We start from the raw sequence: 15,547 nt of genomic DNA on the forward strand, positions 1-15,547 counted from the left end.
TTGCCCCCCCCCCTTTTTTTGTACAATAGGGACTCGCTCTTATGTGTCAATTTTCAGAGCCAAAATTTGAATTTGTAAATGACAGACATTTTTCCTACCTTGAAGCCTGGGAAATACGCCCAGGCATCCACAGTTGCTCCATCCGCTGATAAGTTGAAGATGGATGAGACTGCTGGCGATAAATGGAAAAGGGTGTCCTCGTGAATACACCCACACTCACATGGGTGTACACGAGAACATTTTAAGAAAGGGGAAGAAGAGATCCGTATAGCTCCACCGGTAGTTTATCCGAAGAGATGGAGAAAAAACTCAGGATGCTGTTTATCTAAATGAAAAATAAAAAATGGTTTACGAAAAAATATTGACAGAAATAACAAGTCAAGAAAAGTTGTAAATGAGATAGTGGGTATTGGAGAATTGAAGGTTTCCATGTGATTCACTGCATTTATGCAAGTCGAGCACCATTCAAATATCTGGCAAGTCACAGGAATACAACCAACACAAATAATTTCGATGACTGGTTCAGGCCTCAAATCTGCACAAAGGAAATGGTTAGGCTACATAGTGCTTCAAACACAATGCCATTCATCATAAGGGCCTTTAGATAATAAAAGCTAGTAGGAAACTAACATTTCAAAACTTGGAACAGGATTAACTCTTCTATTTCCATATAATCTTTGCATTTGTATGCCTGGTAGTTTTATTTTTACCTGCCAAACAGCATGGAGTGGGGAGCATGGACAGCCACGACATCAGCGTTTACATGACGATCACATTTTTGTAATTTTATTTGTTGTGTGCAGCCATGTACGTTTTCAAAAAGTGTTTGCCTCGTTTTCTTTGAAATCTTTCGTTTCTTTGTCGCTTTTTCGAAACTTGTGAGTTGTGAACAAAACGAAAGCAGACGACACTAATATTCTAATTATTCATGCTTAAGAATCGATATAAATACCGATTAAAAATCGAACAACCCTGCCTTTCCAAACCGCTTAATGAGCTAGTTTGATGAAAAGACGAACTCGCTTTCTTTGTCGGTATATTTAACATCTCTTTGACAACAAATGAAAGATTACCACATTACTTACTGCCATTTGATACAGGCAGAAAATAACAGAAAAAAATTTTTTTATTTAATTAATATACAAACAAAAATGTTCAGGAAATTGATTTTATGTGTGTTGTAGTTGTAGATGTATAGATGTAGTGATTGAAACGCGTATCAATTAAAATTGAACTGAAAGTACTGGATGCAAAACTGGATGTTTCATATAATTTTGCCGCACGAGGAAACCATTGCAGTAAGAATATACGGGAAAACGATGGTACAGTGATGAATGAATGACCAGGTGAATTTCAAGAGGGAAGAAGTAGAACCAGAGGAGACACCACCACCTCTAATCTGATTGGCCGTCTCATCTCGTTGCTCTTGTTTTCGCTCTCGTTGCTGTTCGCTGGGTGGCACGGACATGGACGACGATGACGTCTCTGTTGGAATATTCAATCAGTGGGTTATGTGTTAAATTACAACATTTGAATCTTATCGCATTAATTATCTGCAACAAATTGCGTATTTGTGGTCAAATTCAAAAGTCAGTTTGTTTGGTGGATTTGATTTACGGAAACAAAAGGCAACCAGTGCAAGTTGCCTGACCCAACCAGTCCAACAGGCATTTTGACTTTCATTTTACTCGATCAGTTCATCCAGCAGTTGGATGAAACGGACGACGCCATACAACGCCCTAGCCTTTTGATGAGATCGCCCCCCCTCCCCCCACTCCCCTAGGAGACGGACAGCTTCCGCTCAAACGCTTCCGGAATGTGTCACTATATTACTTGCGCATAGTCTATGGTATATCTAAATGGCCTTTAGAAAATTCTATCAAGTCTTGAGCCATCATGTCGTCTGCTGATGGCCGTCGTCTCCATCTGTCATATCCCCTCATTCCCAAGCTCATTCCTTATCTCTTTATTATCTCCCATCATCACTCGTCTTCCGACCGGTTGCCTCAAGTCTCTAGCTAGACTAAACTAACTCCCCTAATATTTCTCGTTCATTCGATGACTTTCCCTACACCCAATTCACATGAGTCTTAGGAAAACAGAGTTTATCTATACAACCCCAACTAAAGCTTGATTTTTTAAAAATCAAAATCTTAATTTCTTTCTCTCCACTTCTTTTTTACAGGGAATATAATTTCCTCTTTCACTTAACTGCTAGGAGGCTCGGCAATTACGTAAGCTACTGGAGTGTATAGGGGGAAGTTATCAATGGAAGAAAGTACACAATTAGTCAACCCCATGAAAGAAAGTCTCCGACACACAAGAAGTCGGGTGTTGTTTGAATTACGATATGATGTAACTTTTAAACTTTCTGACTTGCTTATCAAAATAATTTTGCGACGCACTATTGGGGAATTTGAAAGACCAATGTTACCATCGTCTTCGTTGTCTTCCTTGACTGGGAAATGTTCGATATTGTTGCCAGTGGAAGTTGCCAATCGGCTAGCTGATGTTGGTGCTGACGTTGCTCTAACCACTTCTGTTTCAAATTTCCTGCCAAAGTTAATGTCGAATAACCAATCCGTTGATGTGTAAGTCACTAACCGTAGATTTGAATTGAGGCTTCGGCGGTGCCCAATGAATTAGCGGCCACGCAAATGTAAGCGCTCTTGTCTTGGGACTGGAAGTTGTGGATGGTCAGTGACATGCTCGTCTTGTAGCTCGTCGATCCTCCTCGTTCACCGTCGATGCTGTACTTGGCGCTGTCAAAATAACCCGCACAAAGTGACGCCACTTTGTCAATCGGCGAAACTAATAAGAGCCTGGACATGACACTGGACATATTATACCTGGGCAGGATAGTGTTGTGTTGGTCTTGTTGTCTTCCCTTCATCCAGTAGTTGATGCTGGGCGGATGCGACTCGACGTTGCAAGTCAACCGGACGTCGGTGCCCAGCAGCGCACCCACCACGTTCATCGAAGACGTCACCAATGGCGGAACTTTTCAAACAAATAAGAAAATTTAATATTGAATTAAAGCGGCGTTTTCTTATGCAATGCGTGAAATTGAAAATAACGAATAAGAATATGGATATCAGCCAGAAGAGTCTATCATTTAGATGAGGGGGGGATTGAATGTACTGTGGAAATTCATAAGGAAAGAGATGCGTCAGATTCGAAAAGATCATAAGAATAAAGAACGAGAGGAAAAAGGCGATAAAACTGGTCCACTTCTTATAGTCGTGCGGAGGGGGGATATATGAGGGGGGGGGGATAGAACACGGTCTGGATAGATGACGCTATTTAAGGAGCTCTGCTCTGTCTATCTGCAGTCGTCTGATGCAGTCGACTTTGGACTTTGGAGGTAATGGTGATCCGTGGAGGGCGGACGGGAATTTGGGGGTTTTGCCGAAACGATCGCAACCGCCACTGCGACTCTACGGCGAACGAGTCGCGGTTATCTTCGATTACACGCATCATCCTGATGTACATGCCAGTAGGAGTGGGGTGGAGATACTGGTGAATGGAATAGTAATGGCATTCAAAGTCAGCGGGATGAAATGTGGCGACTTACAGTTGACGTTGAGAGGAACTCGTTTGCTGACGGCGGGAGGGACGTCATTGGAGGCGATGCACATGTAGGCGGCCATCATCTGGCGGGTGACCCGGTAGAGGCGCAGAGTCTCGCCATGATACGCCTCGACTTCTTCGGGTGCCCGGCGTGAAACATCGTGAAGGACGGACCAGTAGACGGCGACGATGACGGCCAAAGGAGGTAATGAATTGAAGAAACGGAAAAAGGAAATGAAAATGAATTCCAATTCCTTATTGTAGTCCAATGATGCGCTTTGCATTAAGACTGGGCTGAACGCGGTCGAGTTGGGCAAACGAATCAATGCGACAGACAATACCCCCAAACCGAAAGCAATGACGTGACATTATTAGCTATTCCATCAGGGAGCGACGAGTCTCCTTCATTGAACTGGGCTATCCATTTGATCTGCCAAATTGAATTCACGGCTGTCCGCCGTCAATTGTCTAAATTCATTTGGAAATTGGGATTTCAAGTTTCCATTTGTGGCAACCATGAAATTGATGGATCCACTTCAAAATTCAAAGAGAAGACAGCAGGTGGATCGACCAACTGACAGACCCAAAGCAAAGAAATTGAAATTGATAAAATTGTCCCAAATGTCGATTGTTGCTGTTCACTGGAATAACAACAAATCCTACAACAACCTCAGTTGTTGTCTACCGGCCAGGCCGAGTCGTGAAACATTCAAGAGGAAAATTGACGGCCGTGCAGACAATCGGACAGACAGACGACGGAATTGACAATTTACCTTTCGATCTCTCGCGGGTCGTCGTCGACGCAATTCCTTGGTGGTGCTGATGCGGGTGGTGAGTTCCCGTTGCGGTGACGGCAACAACGTCGGATGTTGTTGATGTTGTCGTTGCATTGAGAACGCCGCCGTTGCTGGAAGAAGATTTCGTTCCATGGAGATTGTTGTGGTTGGATCCCGGTGCGGACGCTGTGGCCGTCGGGCGATAAACGACGATCTTTTGGCCGTCCTCACGACGCCAGACGATCCTCGGGGCCGGTTTGCCGGTGGCTGTGCACGTCAGCGTCACGTTGTCGCCTTCGTTGACCGTGACGTCGCTCGTACTCCGGTCGTCGATAATGTCCGGAGGCACTTGGACTTGGATGCAGCCAAGTTGCTTCTTCATTATCGCCGTGTTGATCTTTGATCCGAAATCGTTTCAAGTTAATTAACCAAATGAATTAATCAAGGCAAGAAACAAAATATCGAGGAAAAGAAAATGACAGCCAAATGAGATTTAACGGAAATAGTCACTCGTCCTATTAGAACCCAATTAAATGGCCAATAATTATTAGCCAAATTGATTTGAGGACTGCCCATATTGACAAGTTGAGACCTTTAAGAGGTACAAATTGAGTTGAGGTACAGCGACAGTTAAAACAATTGTGTGAAATAAAAACAAAAGGGAACGCCCCAATGATTACCTGACACATGTAACATCCTTGATCGGATTCCTTGACTTGGCGAATGTGGAGGTTCCAGGTGCGTGACTCGTCGTGAGTTACCGAAACACGCGGATTGTGCGTCACGACACGGCGGTGAAGACTCAAAATTGTCTGGTCGTCCGCCCTCAGCCATCCAACCTTTCAATATTTCAATCCGATTGTTATTGCAAGATCGATAGTAGGCAATTTTTGGTTTGTTTTGTCTTCAGTAGAAAATGAACTTAATGACAAAATTTTTCAGCATTTTGTAAATAATTTGAAGCGTTGTTGCCAGAAGTAGAACATAAATCGATAAACAACCACCACAAACTAACAAAATCAATTCCAAGTAAAATGTCATTCCACTATCCACCAATAGAGCTCAATTTAAAAGTCAAATGTCTCACTGTGGCACTAAAAAGGCACAAGCTGGTGCTGTCTTTATTGCTGACAATGATGAACTCTGTATATAGCTACAGTATGTCTATATTATTTCAAATACCAATATACCAGATAAAAAAGAAGGGAGTATGTCCGGCTGTTTCATCCGGCTGTCATCCGAAAATATCTCACGATATATGGGAGAAGAAAACATGCTTCGGCAGCTTTATTGGTGTAGCGTGACGCAACAGCTGTTCCTCAACCCTATATACCTTTCTGGCGATTTACGAGTCGATATTATTAGGGCACTGTCGGTACATATACACAACTGAACTGGCAGCTATTGGCTCCCCCCTCCCAGTCACTTGGGCCTAATAACTAATAAATAATGGCGAGGGATTTTCCTATGAGGCGACAGGTCTATCGATAAAGATACAGAGAATAGAGTTGAGGTAGATACTGGGGCCCAAAATCTATGGTGCAAATTTAGAAAAAAACGAAATAAAACAAAATTGAATCATTTTGTTCTTCGAAAAATGTTATAAAATGCAATAAATATTGAGTTTTTTTCTTTGAAAAGCCAATTTACTAGATAATATGATGTAATTGAAATTTCTGGTCCTCAATGCATTGAAAAAACCAATCTGTAGTTCCGAGTGTTTAAGTTGCTTCATCAACGAGAACCATCAAGTGACTGGTTCACATGGATGATGTTTGACAAGAACATTTTGAGAAGTATGAAATGATGCCTTCATCATTTTCTTCCTTAATTTTTCTTCTAATTCGGACATTGGTGGCCTCAGCCTGGCCTCTGAGAAACAAGGAAGCTATGTCGGTGTCTCTACCTCTGCCAGCTTGTTACACAACAAAACTCGACACACTCAGGTACTCAAAATCGGAACAAACATTACCTGTAATAATAGTGGAATGTTAGCTGGGAAGTGCACAAACTATTTCCTTGTAGGTTTTAACTATGTTCTATGATATCTAGTATCTTTTCAAATGAAAGTCTTTTCATTTGTCGTTTAAATTTTAGTCTGCAATCTTGGATAGCCCGGCTAATTGCCAGATTGCGCAAATGAGTCGGATATTGACTTACAATTTTTTGAAATTATGTAAAATTGTTTTTTTAATTACCTTAAACAAATAAACATTTAATAAAAATGATTGGGTAAAAAAATGAATAATGAATAACTAACCGAATAATCAATAATGCAATAAAAATAGGTATGCAACGCTGAAATGGCGGCACAAAAGACCGCGTAGAATGAAGTAACTTTTGTTTAAGAATTATACTTGATTCTCAATCCATCCGCAATTGTCAACCTGATTCCTGTACAAAAGGATTTCCGAGTTCCGACCATATCACAGTATCAGTCTTGATACTGAGAACTCCCTTCCTTATTGATTCTATACAGGAAAGCAGTGTCCATGTCGGACGGATGTCGTTTGAGTTGTCGGAGCAAAGACAGGACGACACAGACGTGAAATCGATAACCTCTGAATCCCCAGAAAAGGAAAAGAATCGTCTCTAATAATCCGTAATCAAATCCCAACATGGGAAGAATGGCTGGAGGCTTTTCAAATCTCGTCAGTATTTAACCGAAAGGTAAAAGATAAGACAATGGAGAAAATTGGTCTAAAATACCAACGACAAGGAAACGAGATTGAAACCATTTTATCGTAGGCAAATGAAGCTACTCCTGTTTCTTTATTGGCAAAATGGAGGGATTGGCTTATTCTGGAGGGCTTATAGAGTAGGTAGTCTTCTTGAAATAAATAGGATCCATGCGAGATAATGTAATTGGCTTTTATAATGCGGTAATGGTGGATGAGAAACGGGAAGAAGGGGTAGAACAAAAAGAAACATAACATTTACATGCAAGAGAACATCAATTTATTGTGCTGTTCTCTAAGTGGCAATAAACAAGAACAATACCAACGGGGAAGGAAAAAGGTTATTAAAGAAAATATAAGGAATGCTTCTTTTTATGGCAATGAAATGGCGCCTCCGCCGATCGTTCCATCTCGCGCCACTCATCCGCTATTCATATCCTTTGCATATTCGCATATCTAAGATCAAGTGAACAAAACCGCATCGCCCACAACTTGGAGTTTCTCTCAGAAAAGAGACAACCAGGGCAACAACAAAGAAGACGATGTTGCTGTGGAAGAGAAGGTGTTGTTGTTGATGTCTTTTCCTGTTTTATCGTCTCCTTTTCTCTCACACAAGGAGCGCACCGTCTACCTCCGTGTTATCCGCTTTCTTCTCCACTACGGGGCCGGAAGAAATGGCAGCGCAGCGTGACGCCTTTCCTACGGACTGGGACACGTGTGGTATTGTCACATTATTCATTCTCTTATTCAGCAGCTCCCGTGTCTGCCCACTCGTAAATATTTTCCTCGTTGGCGTAAATCGCCCCGCCCATCCAGCGCTCACCTTTCCCCACTTTTCTCTCCTCCGGATGGATGACGCGAGTGTCACACAAAAAGAACCAAATGACCCGACGCGCTTTATATCCTTTCGTTTTCTTGACGATGGGTTCAAAACTGCGTTTCTTTTTCTTCTTAACTCTTTGCTGCATTTTCCCCGGATGCGGTTGGCGGCGGATCAGCCGCTTCAAAAAATTCACACCGAGCACTCAACGACGACGACTGGCAACTCATCACGGCGCATTTTTCTCGTTTTGTTTTCAAGTGGCATCTTTAGGGAACACAAGCGTCGCTGTACCATCAACGCTGTACTACTATCATGTGTGTGTTTCTCCCTTTTTTCCCTCGGTCCATCATCTTTTTTCCTTCCAGCACCTTGCCGGATGGTTTTCTTTTTCTTCTTCTTGTACAAATGAGATCCAGGGCGCAACACCCCATCATTCGTCCCTTATACGTCAACAGCCTCCGTATGCTAATTTCACACGCTTCATCGTCGTCGTCGTCTTGCTCTTTCGCTGGTATATACACGGTGTGTGCCTATGGCGGTATGGGCCTGTGCTATTGCGAGTAATAACTCGACTGTCGCCCGCACTGACTGATGGCCTCTCTCCTGCATATGCGCGTCTTTTTTATCCTTTTTCTTTTTTCTCATTTCCCTTTTTTCCCATCGTCATTTTCCGTTCTCTTCTTCTTCTTCTTCTTTTTTCCCCATTTCCCTTTTTTCTTTTCTTCTTCCACTTTTTGTCGCCTTCCTTTATCCCTTCAATTTTCAGACATTTATCTCATTTCTCTTTGATTCGCAGCCGCGCACGGTCCTTTTTTTATTTTACACGAGCGAGAACTCCTTTTTCTCGCAACGTTTTCCCGATTTATTTCTTGTTATTCGTCTCATCTTTTTGCGACAAATTGATGCGAAAGAGATTGGTGCCGCATCAGCAGCAACACTTATTGGATGTTCGCCTCGTATGAAGACGCCTCAATAAATATGCGGTGCGCGGATTTTCAGCTCACCAATTTACAAATAAAAAAGGCGAAAAAAAAGAAGATTCGATATTATAAATCACGCTGCAGATTCACGATTCTTCAATAGGAAAATTGACTAAACTGTTAATTGATTTGATAGTCGAATGAACAACGCGCACGGGCGGAAAAACGTATAGCGCAGTTGACAAGCAATTAAAAGGCTCAACTAAATAAATAATTGGATTGGATTGTATAAGCCGAATGCAAAGAAAATAAAGAAATCAAAATCTTTTTTTCATTGGATTGCGGTAATGCGATATGTGGATGTGGACTTACTTTGTACTCTGCCAGATTGTTGATGACACACGATAGGACGGCCTCGCGGCCCAGCGGTACCGTCACGTTCCGGATGGATTCCGAAAACTGCGGCGCAGCATTCGTCACCGCCAAGGAAGTTGCGCTTCCATCGGCGAGCATCACAGTCTTGGCAGAACTACGCGGATGGCGTGACGCCAACGCCTCACCTGTGCCTATTCAAGAATACAATAAGAGGCAAATTTTTAGTCCACAAATTAACCAAAGAGAAATTCAACAATTCCAAGTCTAATAAGTTTGTAATGTAAATAATTTGATAACTACATTTCAGTTCCTGGTATTCCAATTGGTAAAAGTCTTTCTATATTCTAGCAAGATATTATTCACCGTTCAACCTGAAACAGCCATGAGGAAGATCACCCAAAGGTGTCGGATGTGGAGGTCAAGGATCGTCGGGGCCATCCTCTCGCTGGACCTCCAACTCATTAGGGAATTTCGTCGACTGTCGAGCATCATACAAATCGGACTGTTCCGTGTGGGAGTAAATCGCGGGAAATTGTCTATTGAAAATCTTTGAATTCGTCGCTGAATAAACGTCACTGATGATACCGACCGATTTTTCATCAGGAATCGGTACAGAACGGGCCAATAGTCCCACAGTAATGAACTGCCACCAGCGAGAAATGGCGCTCATGCACAACACAACGAGCCTTCCGGCCCACACATCCTCATTTGAATTGATGTAGTAATTGTTTGAGCATCAATTACACGCCGCTCGCTTGATGATATATCGGTGGCTGCACGTATACTCATCTTGCCGTCATGCCATTTCTTCCGCAATCACTGAGAGTGAGCCTCTCGTTACGCAATTGATTTATACCACCTGTCTTATTCTTAGCAGGCCGAAAAAAGCTGGAGCGCAGCACTAATTTCTTTTTCAAAATGTCCCTCTCAACATCAACCGGCTGGCCAATGTTACGTAAGTGGGGGGGAGTCTATTAAATATAATGGTGAGCTCTTGTTTAGTGTGCGGCCGGAGCGACGGTCGACCGTTGACTGACGGAACGGTAGCACCCGACGTCACGGATGAACATCTCTCGACAAGTATAGCATCCGCATCATGTGATCCTTGTGTCCGCCCCTCCTATATCCCTTGCACAGCATCCGACAAGCCAAATTCGCTGCTGACCTCGTTTCATTGTGTGTGTGTACATAATTTAGATTGCATACTTTTCAATAGCCAGAAGATAAATTCCGTTAACAATTTAAATGGTTTGATTCGATTGAAATGAAATCTATTGTTTTCGAGTTCCGTCGAAATAAATTGCCATGACAACAAAGTTGACACGGAATTGTCTTTAATTGACGCGGTGTGTCTTTATGGATCAGCGAACACGTTGACACTCTTTTTTACACAGAATGATGATGATCGATAATATTATAGAGAAAGAAAACTGCCTCTGCTGCTACTGCTGCGATATTACATCCAACAAGTTTGTCCTGAGTTTGTTGGAGTGTGTAGTGTAGCCGAGTCAAGATTGAATCTCGAGCGCTAACTTTTGTTATTGCTTATTCCCGATTTCGAAACTTTGGCTTGTGCACTAGCTAGACTAGACTGAGATGTATCCGAGATGGCTGTTGACGCCTAATTGACACCGGACAAGTTGTTTGGGGGTTGGCTGCCGGCCATCACCGTGCTGTGCACTGTGTATAGACGTCTATGTATATATAGCTGGGACTCGGGGCGGGACAAGTTTTATAACAAGTTTGCGCTGATGTATTCGTGAACTGACCGGCTAGCTGCTGCTGGTCAACTCTCTAGTACCTATACGGCGCCGGCCACAGGAGTGGGACGAGATGGAAGACAGCCCGTGGTAGTCTATAGTAGAATCGCAGACGAAGTTGAAACTTCCCCCCCCCCCCCCCAAAATCTAATGTTTATTACCAAGATCAATAAGATGACGGGATGTAATTATGGACGTTCGATATTGAACGCTCCACAGTCCTCAATGGCCACGTGCGACACACAACCAGCATCATCTAGACTATAGGGGACCGGTGTATGAATTTTTAACTTTTAGTATTTCCAATTCCATCTGTCGGTCGTTATGCTATATGCCAGATGGAAGACTTGTAACAATATCTAATCAAGTCAAGCAGTTGCAGTTTCCCGGTCCACCCCCCACCCAGAAAAAACAGGAACCCGAAAAGTTGGCGATGATAAATATAGACAGTCGTCTGTGTTTATTAAAGGTATAGTGATGGGTGTGTGTGTGTGTGTGTGCAAGAGAGAATGGAAAACTTCTTTTTCCAGCAAACATAATCTCGTGTCTGCTCGTTATTATGAACGAGCTCGGTGATGCGGTAAAGATGAGAACGATCTGATGGGAATAAAGTGCCGAGAACACACACACACACTCGCCCCGTGTTGCCATGGCGAACGACGATAGTTCCCTTGTTTTTCCCGCGTGTTAATTGCCGGCAAACGATCCGATTTGGAGGGTTTGAAACGGCGACAAACAACAAACACCATTTCTTCGTCTAATAAAATATCAGACTCGGACTTATAAATGTTTCAATATTGAATTGAATTGTGCCGGAGTAAAGCATATAACCTTATAATATAGGCTCTAGAGATCCTATTATTGTTAATTGAATTCGATTTTGAGCTATTCGACATCACACGGTGTATTTCTATTGGTGTGTGTTATGTGTGTTCCAGAATTTGTTCAAGTGTCGTGTCGAAACAGCAGCACACGCATCTGGATAACGATCCGCGTGATTCTGCGCGCTCCAATTGACGGGAGACACACACACACATATAGCGATGATGTGTGTGTGTGTCGTTCATATTATAATGACGCGGTCGAGTGGGCTCCTCCAGCTATATCTCTTCTCATCCGTTTGAATGCTGGTGTCTATCAAATGTCGACATTTAAAAAGTCAGTCGGGCGCGTTTGACAAAAGAGTCGGGGTGGGGGTATCACCGGGAAAATTTAAATTCAGAGATCTCTATACCCAGCAGATTATAACAGAGGGGGAGAATAAAAAGCGTCTCCGGATGCATTAATAGCCTGGGCGGTATGGAGGAGGCAACTCCAGCACACACGAGTCTCTCCTATTTGTAATATCCCGCAAGGAAAGAAAAAAACTAGGAGAAAAGAAGAAGAAAAGAGATGAAAAAGTATTACAAAATACAAAGGGGATGATATGGTGTCTTTGATTATGCATTCAACTATTTCTTCACTTTTTCTTCTTTTTGGGCGACTATTGTACAGTACAGTGCAGTACAGTACGTACGGTACTTTATAGCTTCTTTGATCTTTTTCGATAAAATCTTTTGCCATCGCTCTGATCTTGTCGCCCAAGGAATAAAAGAAATAAGAAGATGGATACCATCTGGACAATCGAGAATAAGACGAATCAATGGCGCGCGCCGAGCAGCATTTTCAAATAGCCTTGTTATAGCCTTAGAGATTTAATCGACCATCATTTCGTGTCCTTATAATTGTTATCCTCATCCCCCCTCTCCACATCTTCCCTCATCTGTGGTCTTCTTCTTCTTCGATGTCGAATTTCAATCCATTCAAATCTCCCGGTTCTTTTTTTTTAAATTCTTTTCTTCACGATAGAATTTCAAATCACATTTTTTTTTCTTGAATTGTCGTTTAGTTTTCTACAAAAGGGGATCATGGCTATAGTATAGTATAGAAGCGGTTAGCGGTTACTGGCGCTCCTGAGAGACCTACATAGAGCCATTCCAGTCTCCCCAGAGGAGCCGAGGTATAGACGCGCCGTGAGTGAATCATCGGAGCGAATATGACGTGAACGATATGAGATTTGCGCTCTTGTCGCCGGAGGCGCGTGAATTTCATATCTATATCTATATCTAGTATATATTAAACGTCTCTTTGATATCTTCCCCCCCCCCCCCCGCCCGAAAAGTCAAAACGTTCTGGGCTGGTGGCGTTGATCCTTTTCCGCCGACCCCCCCCCCCCCTTGTGTTTGTGTGTACCGACGTGTGTGCTGATGGTTTGACGGTGTTGGATGCGGTAATATCTCTCCGGCCGTTAGATTTCCACTTGCCAGCACTTGATGCCTGCGGGCAAAGTTGTCGACGACGACGACGACGAGAAGAATCAAAATCCAAAAGGACGATGGGTGCGCGACGAGATTGCACACGCCCACAGCAGTAGCCTATACACGTAGGAGCCCGTCAATTGAAATCCTGGAGGATCCAGCGGGAGCCAAAGCGAATTAAATGATTTATTGGGTCGTAATGGAATGCCTTTGAGCCTTTTCCACGTATACAACTATCTAGACCTGTACAGCTAGCTATACGTATGTCTACAGCATCAGCCCTTTCGCCCGCTTGTATAAACGCCAGTCAAGTCACTTTGTATTCATCATCTACTATTATACGATCTAATGCGCATTTAATAGTCATCTACACAAGACGTCGAATAGCAGAATGGCTTTCGCTCAGGCTACAATTACATATGAGAAACCCTCATGAAAAGATTACGAATTGAAATTGGAATCCAGCGGCGTCGTAGAAACGCCTGTGCTGATGTGCGCGCAGTGAAACACGTCAATCAGGAAATGGGAAATCTCAGCCGAGGATGCACTCAACAGTTTAACGTCTTACATCTATGCAGCAGCAGCAGCTATCAACAATCCTTGTGATTGTTGATGGGGGAAGAGATTGCCGGGAGTCAAATGAATAATTACATCGCACAAGACAACGAAAAAATAGACACACATGGAAGAAATGCGTGCAGATGCATCAGCCCCCCCCCCTCCTTCAGCAGTCGACACGGAAATAAACGCCATTCCGGATGCAGGATCAATTATGTAACGGGGAGGGGGGGGGGGAAGAAGAAGAAGAAAAATAAGACCAGAGACGGGGGGGAAGGAAATCAATCTGTCGTCGTTGATGGGTCTATATAGTTTAGAGAGACGCTAATGATTCCTTAATGGCGAGAAGTAAATTATAGTTATCCTGAAATGGAAAACAAAACAAAAAAATAGCTACAGTATCTAGCTAAGAAATTGGGAGTATAATAATAAAAAGGGATGAATTGAAGTATACTCTATAGATGAATGATATTCCATGCAACTATTATTAAGAATGGAGGTTTCGGGAGGTTTGTTCTTAAATTATCAATGAAAAACGAAAGCCAAACGGCCATGTCAAATACAAAGTTTCGACAGGTGGAAAACGAGAAAATTTTGACAAAGATCAAATCGGGTGTGGGACGTCACTAATTCCTTCGGTTTCGTTCAATCACGTCATGAATAAAAAAAAAAAACCCGCAAGGATCTTTCCCCGAGTCCCAGCAGGATCATAATAATAGCGACGAAAAGGATTTTTCCAAAAGTTCTTGGCTGCGGTAGGATAGGTTTTACTCTCTATCTATAGTGCCGCCACCACCATCACGTCTTATAATATTGAAATGTCAAAAAGTTTGGCCCACATATCAACTCTCGATTCTTGTTTTATCCCGCTGCCAGGTGCACATTTATGTGTGCGTCTGTATAAGTTATATGATAGTCTCCTGAAAATCTCCTGTGTGGAGCCCGTCCAAAAGTTCGAACCTATTATATTTGAAATAACCACGCGCGGAGCAAAGCTGATGCGCATAGATAAAAGGCCTCGACACGGATTAGACGTACCTACATCGCACACGACCGTATGAATATAATAAACAGCCGCCGAGTTGAGACATTCAGGTGTTCTATCGGTTCTATCTACTACACAGAACCTGTAAGACGCAAAGTTGCCATGACAGCAGAAGAAACTTGCTTAAATACTAAGCCGAAATGTCAGGTAGGTATACACTGATAGTTAGAACTATGAGCAAAATTGTGAGGATAAAAGCGATGTCATACAGTTAGATAGTATGTATAGGCCGGTAGTGACCTTCCCGTCACAGCAGCGACCAGCGACAAGAAGAAGAAAACGTGAGCGGATATTGTCATCGGATAACAGCGCCCACGGCAGTTGCCTACGTATAGCGTTCTCGTTAAAATGGCAACAAGTTTCAATAGATAGCTCCCTCGCGCTGATGCCAGAAAGGCTGCTGCTGCATAGAATTACAATAGCTTTTCTCTAGCTCCATCTTTTGTCTTTTTGATTCTTATTGGGCTACTGCTGATCTTCTTAGTCGCCGCTTTGACATTTCCGTGACGATGGTGCGCTCAGTTCAACGATTACATTTTGGTGTATTCCATCAACCAAAACCAACCCAATTCCCTCTCACTCTCTCTCTCTCTCTCTGATGTATACGGTCTGTTTGCTTAAGGTCATAGATGTAATATGCTGGTCAATATTAGCAGTTGCGATATGTGTGTGTATGTATACGTCGACTCGGCTGCGAGTAAATACAGTTTTATTACAATAGCTATTCTAGCGCTTGCTATGGCGT

At 42.9% G+C, this 15,547-nt stretch overlaps 1 protein-coding gene across 7 annotated transcripts; it reads right to left on the reverse strand.

The window, feature by feature from the left end:
- Positions 1 to 1,028: 1,028 nt before the first annotated feature.
- On the reverse strand, positions 1,029 to 10,157 carry LOC124349566 (lachesin-like). 7 transcript variants are annotated; one of them, XM_046800270.1, is made up of 9 exons: positions 9,514 to 10,157; positions 9,140 to 9,333; positions 5,027 to 5,185; positions 4,344 to 4,743; positions 3,575 to 3,703; positions 2,850 to 3,000; positions 2,605 to 2,762; positions 2,435 to 2,539; positions 1,029 to 1,485 (listed from the first exon to the last, which is right to left on the reverse strand). In XM_046800270.1, the coding sequence occupies exons 1-9, from the start codon at positions 9,740 to 9,742 to the stop codon at positions 1,265 to 1,267; spliced, it is 1,746 nt and encodes a 581-aa protein (XP_046656226.1). In that variant the 5' UTR covers positions 9,743 to 10,157; the 3' UTR covers positions 1,029 to 1,264. The 7 variants fall into 7 exon arrangements, with proteins under 7 accessions (XP_046656226.1, XP_046656227.1, XP_046656225.1 ...); XM_046800271.1 differs by having other exon boundaries at positions 2,435 to 2,536; positions 3,575 to 3,706; XM_046800269.1 differs by having other exon boundaries at positions 3,575 to 3,706.
- Positions 10,158 to 15,547: the final 5,390 nt, after the last annotated feature.

The sequence above is a fragment of the Daphnia pulicaria genome, chromosome 7 (genome assembly GCF_021234035.1).
Source record: "Daphnia pulicaria isolate SC F1-1A chromosome 7, SC_F0-13Bv2, whole genome shotgun sequence".
NCBI lineage: Eukaryota > Metazoa > Arthropoda > Branchiopoda > Diplostraca > Daphniidae > Daphnia > Daphnia pulicaria.

Coding starts and splice junctions, on each gene's coding strand:
- LOC124349566 (XM_046800269.1), bottom strand. CDS start 9,742: ATGAAAAATCGGTCGGTATCATCAGTGACGTTTATTCAGCGACGAATT. Junction 4,744..5,026: donor AAGGATGTTACATGTGTCAG/GTAATCATTGGG, acceptor TTCGGATCAAAG/ATCAACACGGCGATAATGAA. Junction 2,763..2,849: donor CACAACACTATCCTGCCCAG/GTATAATATGTC, acceptor TTATTTTGACAG/CGCCAAGTACAGCATCGACG.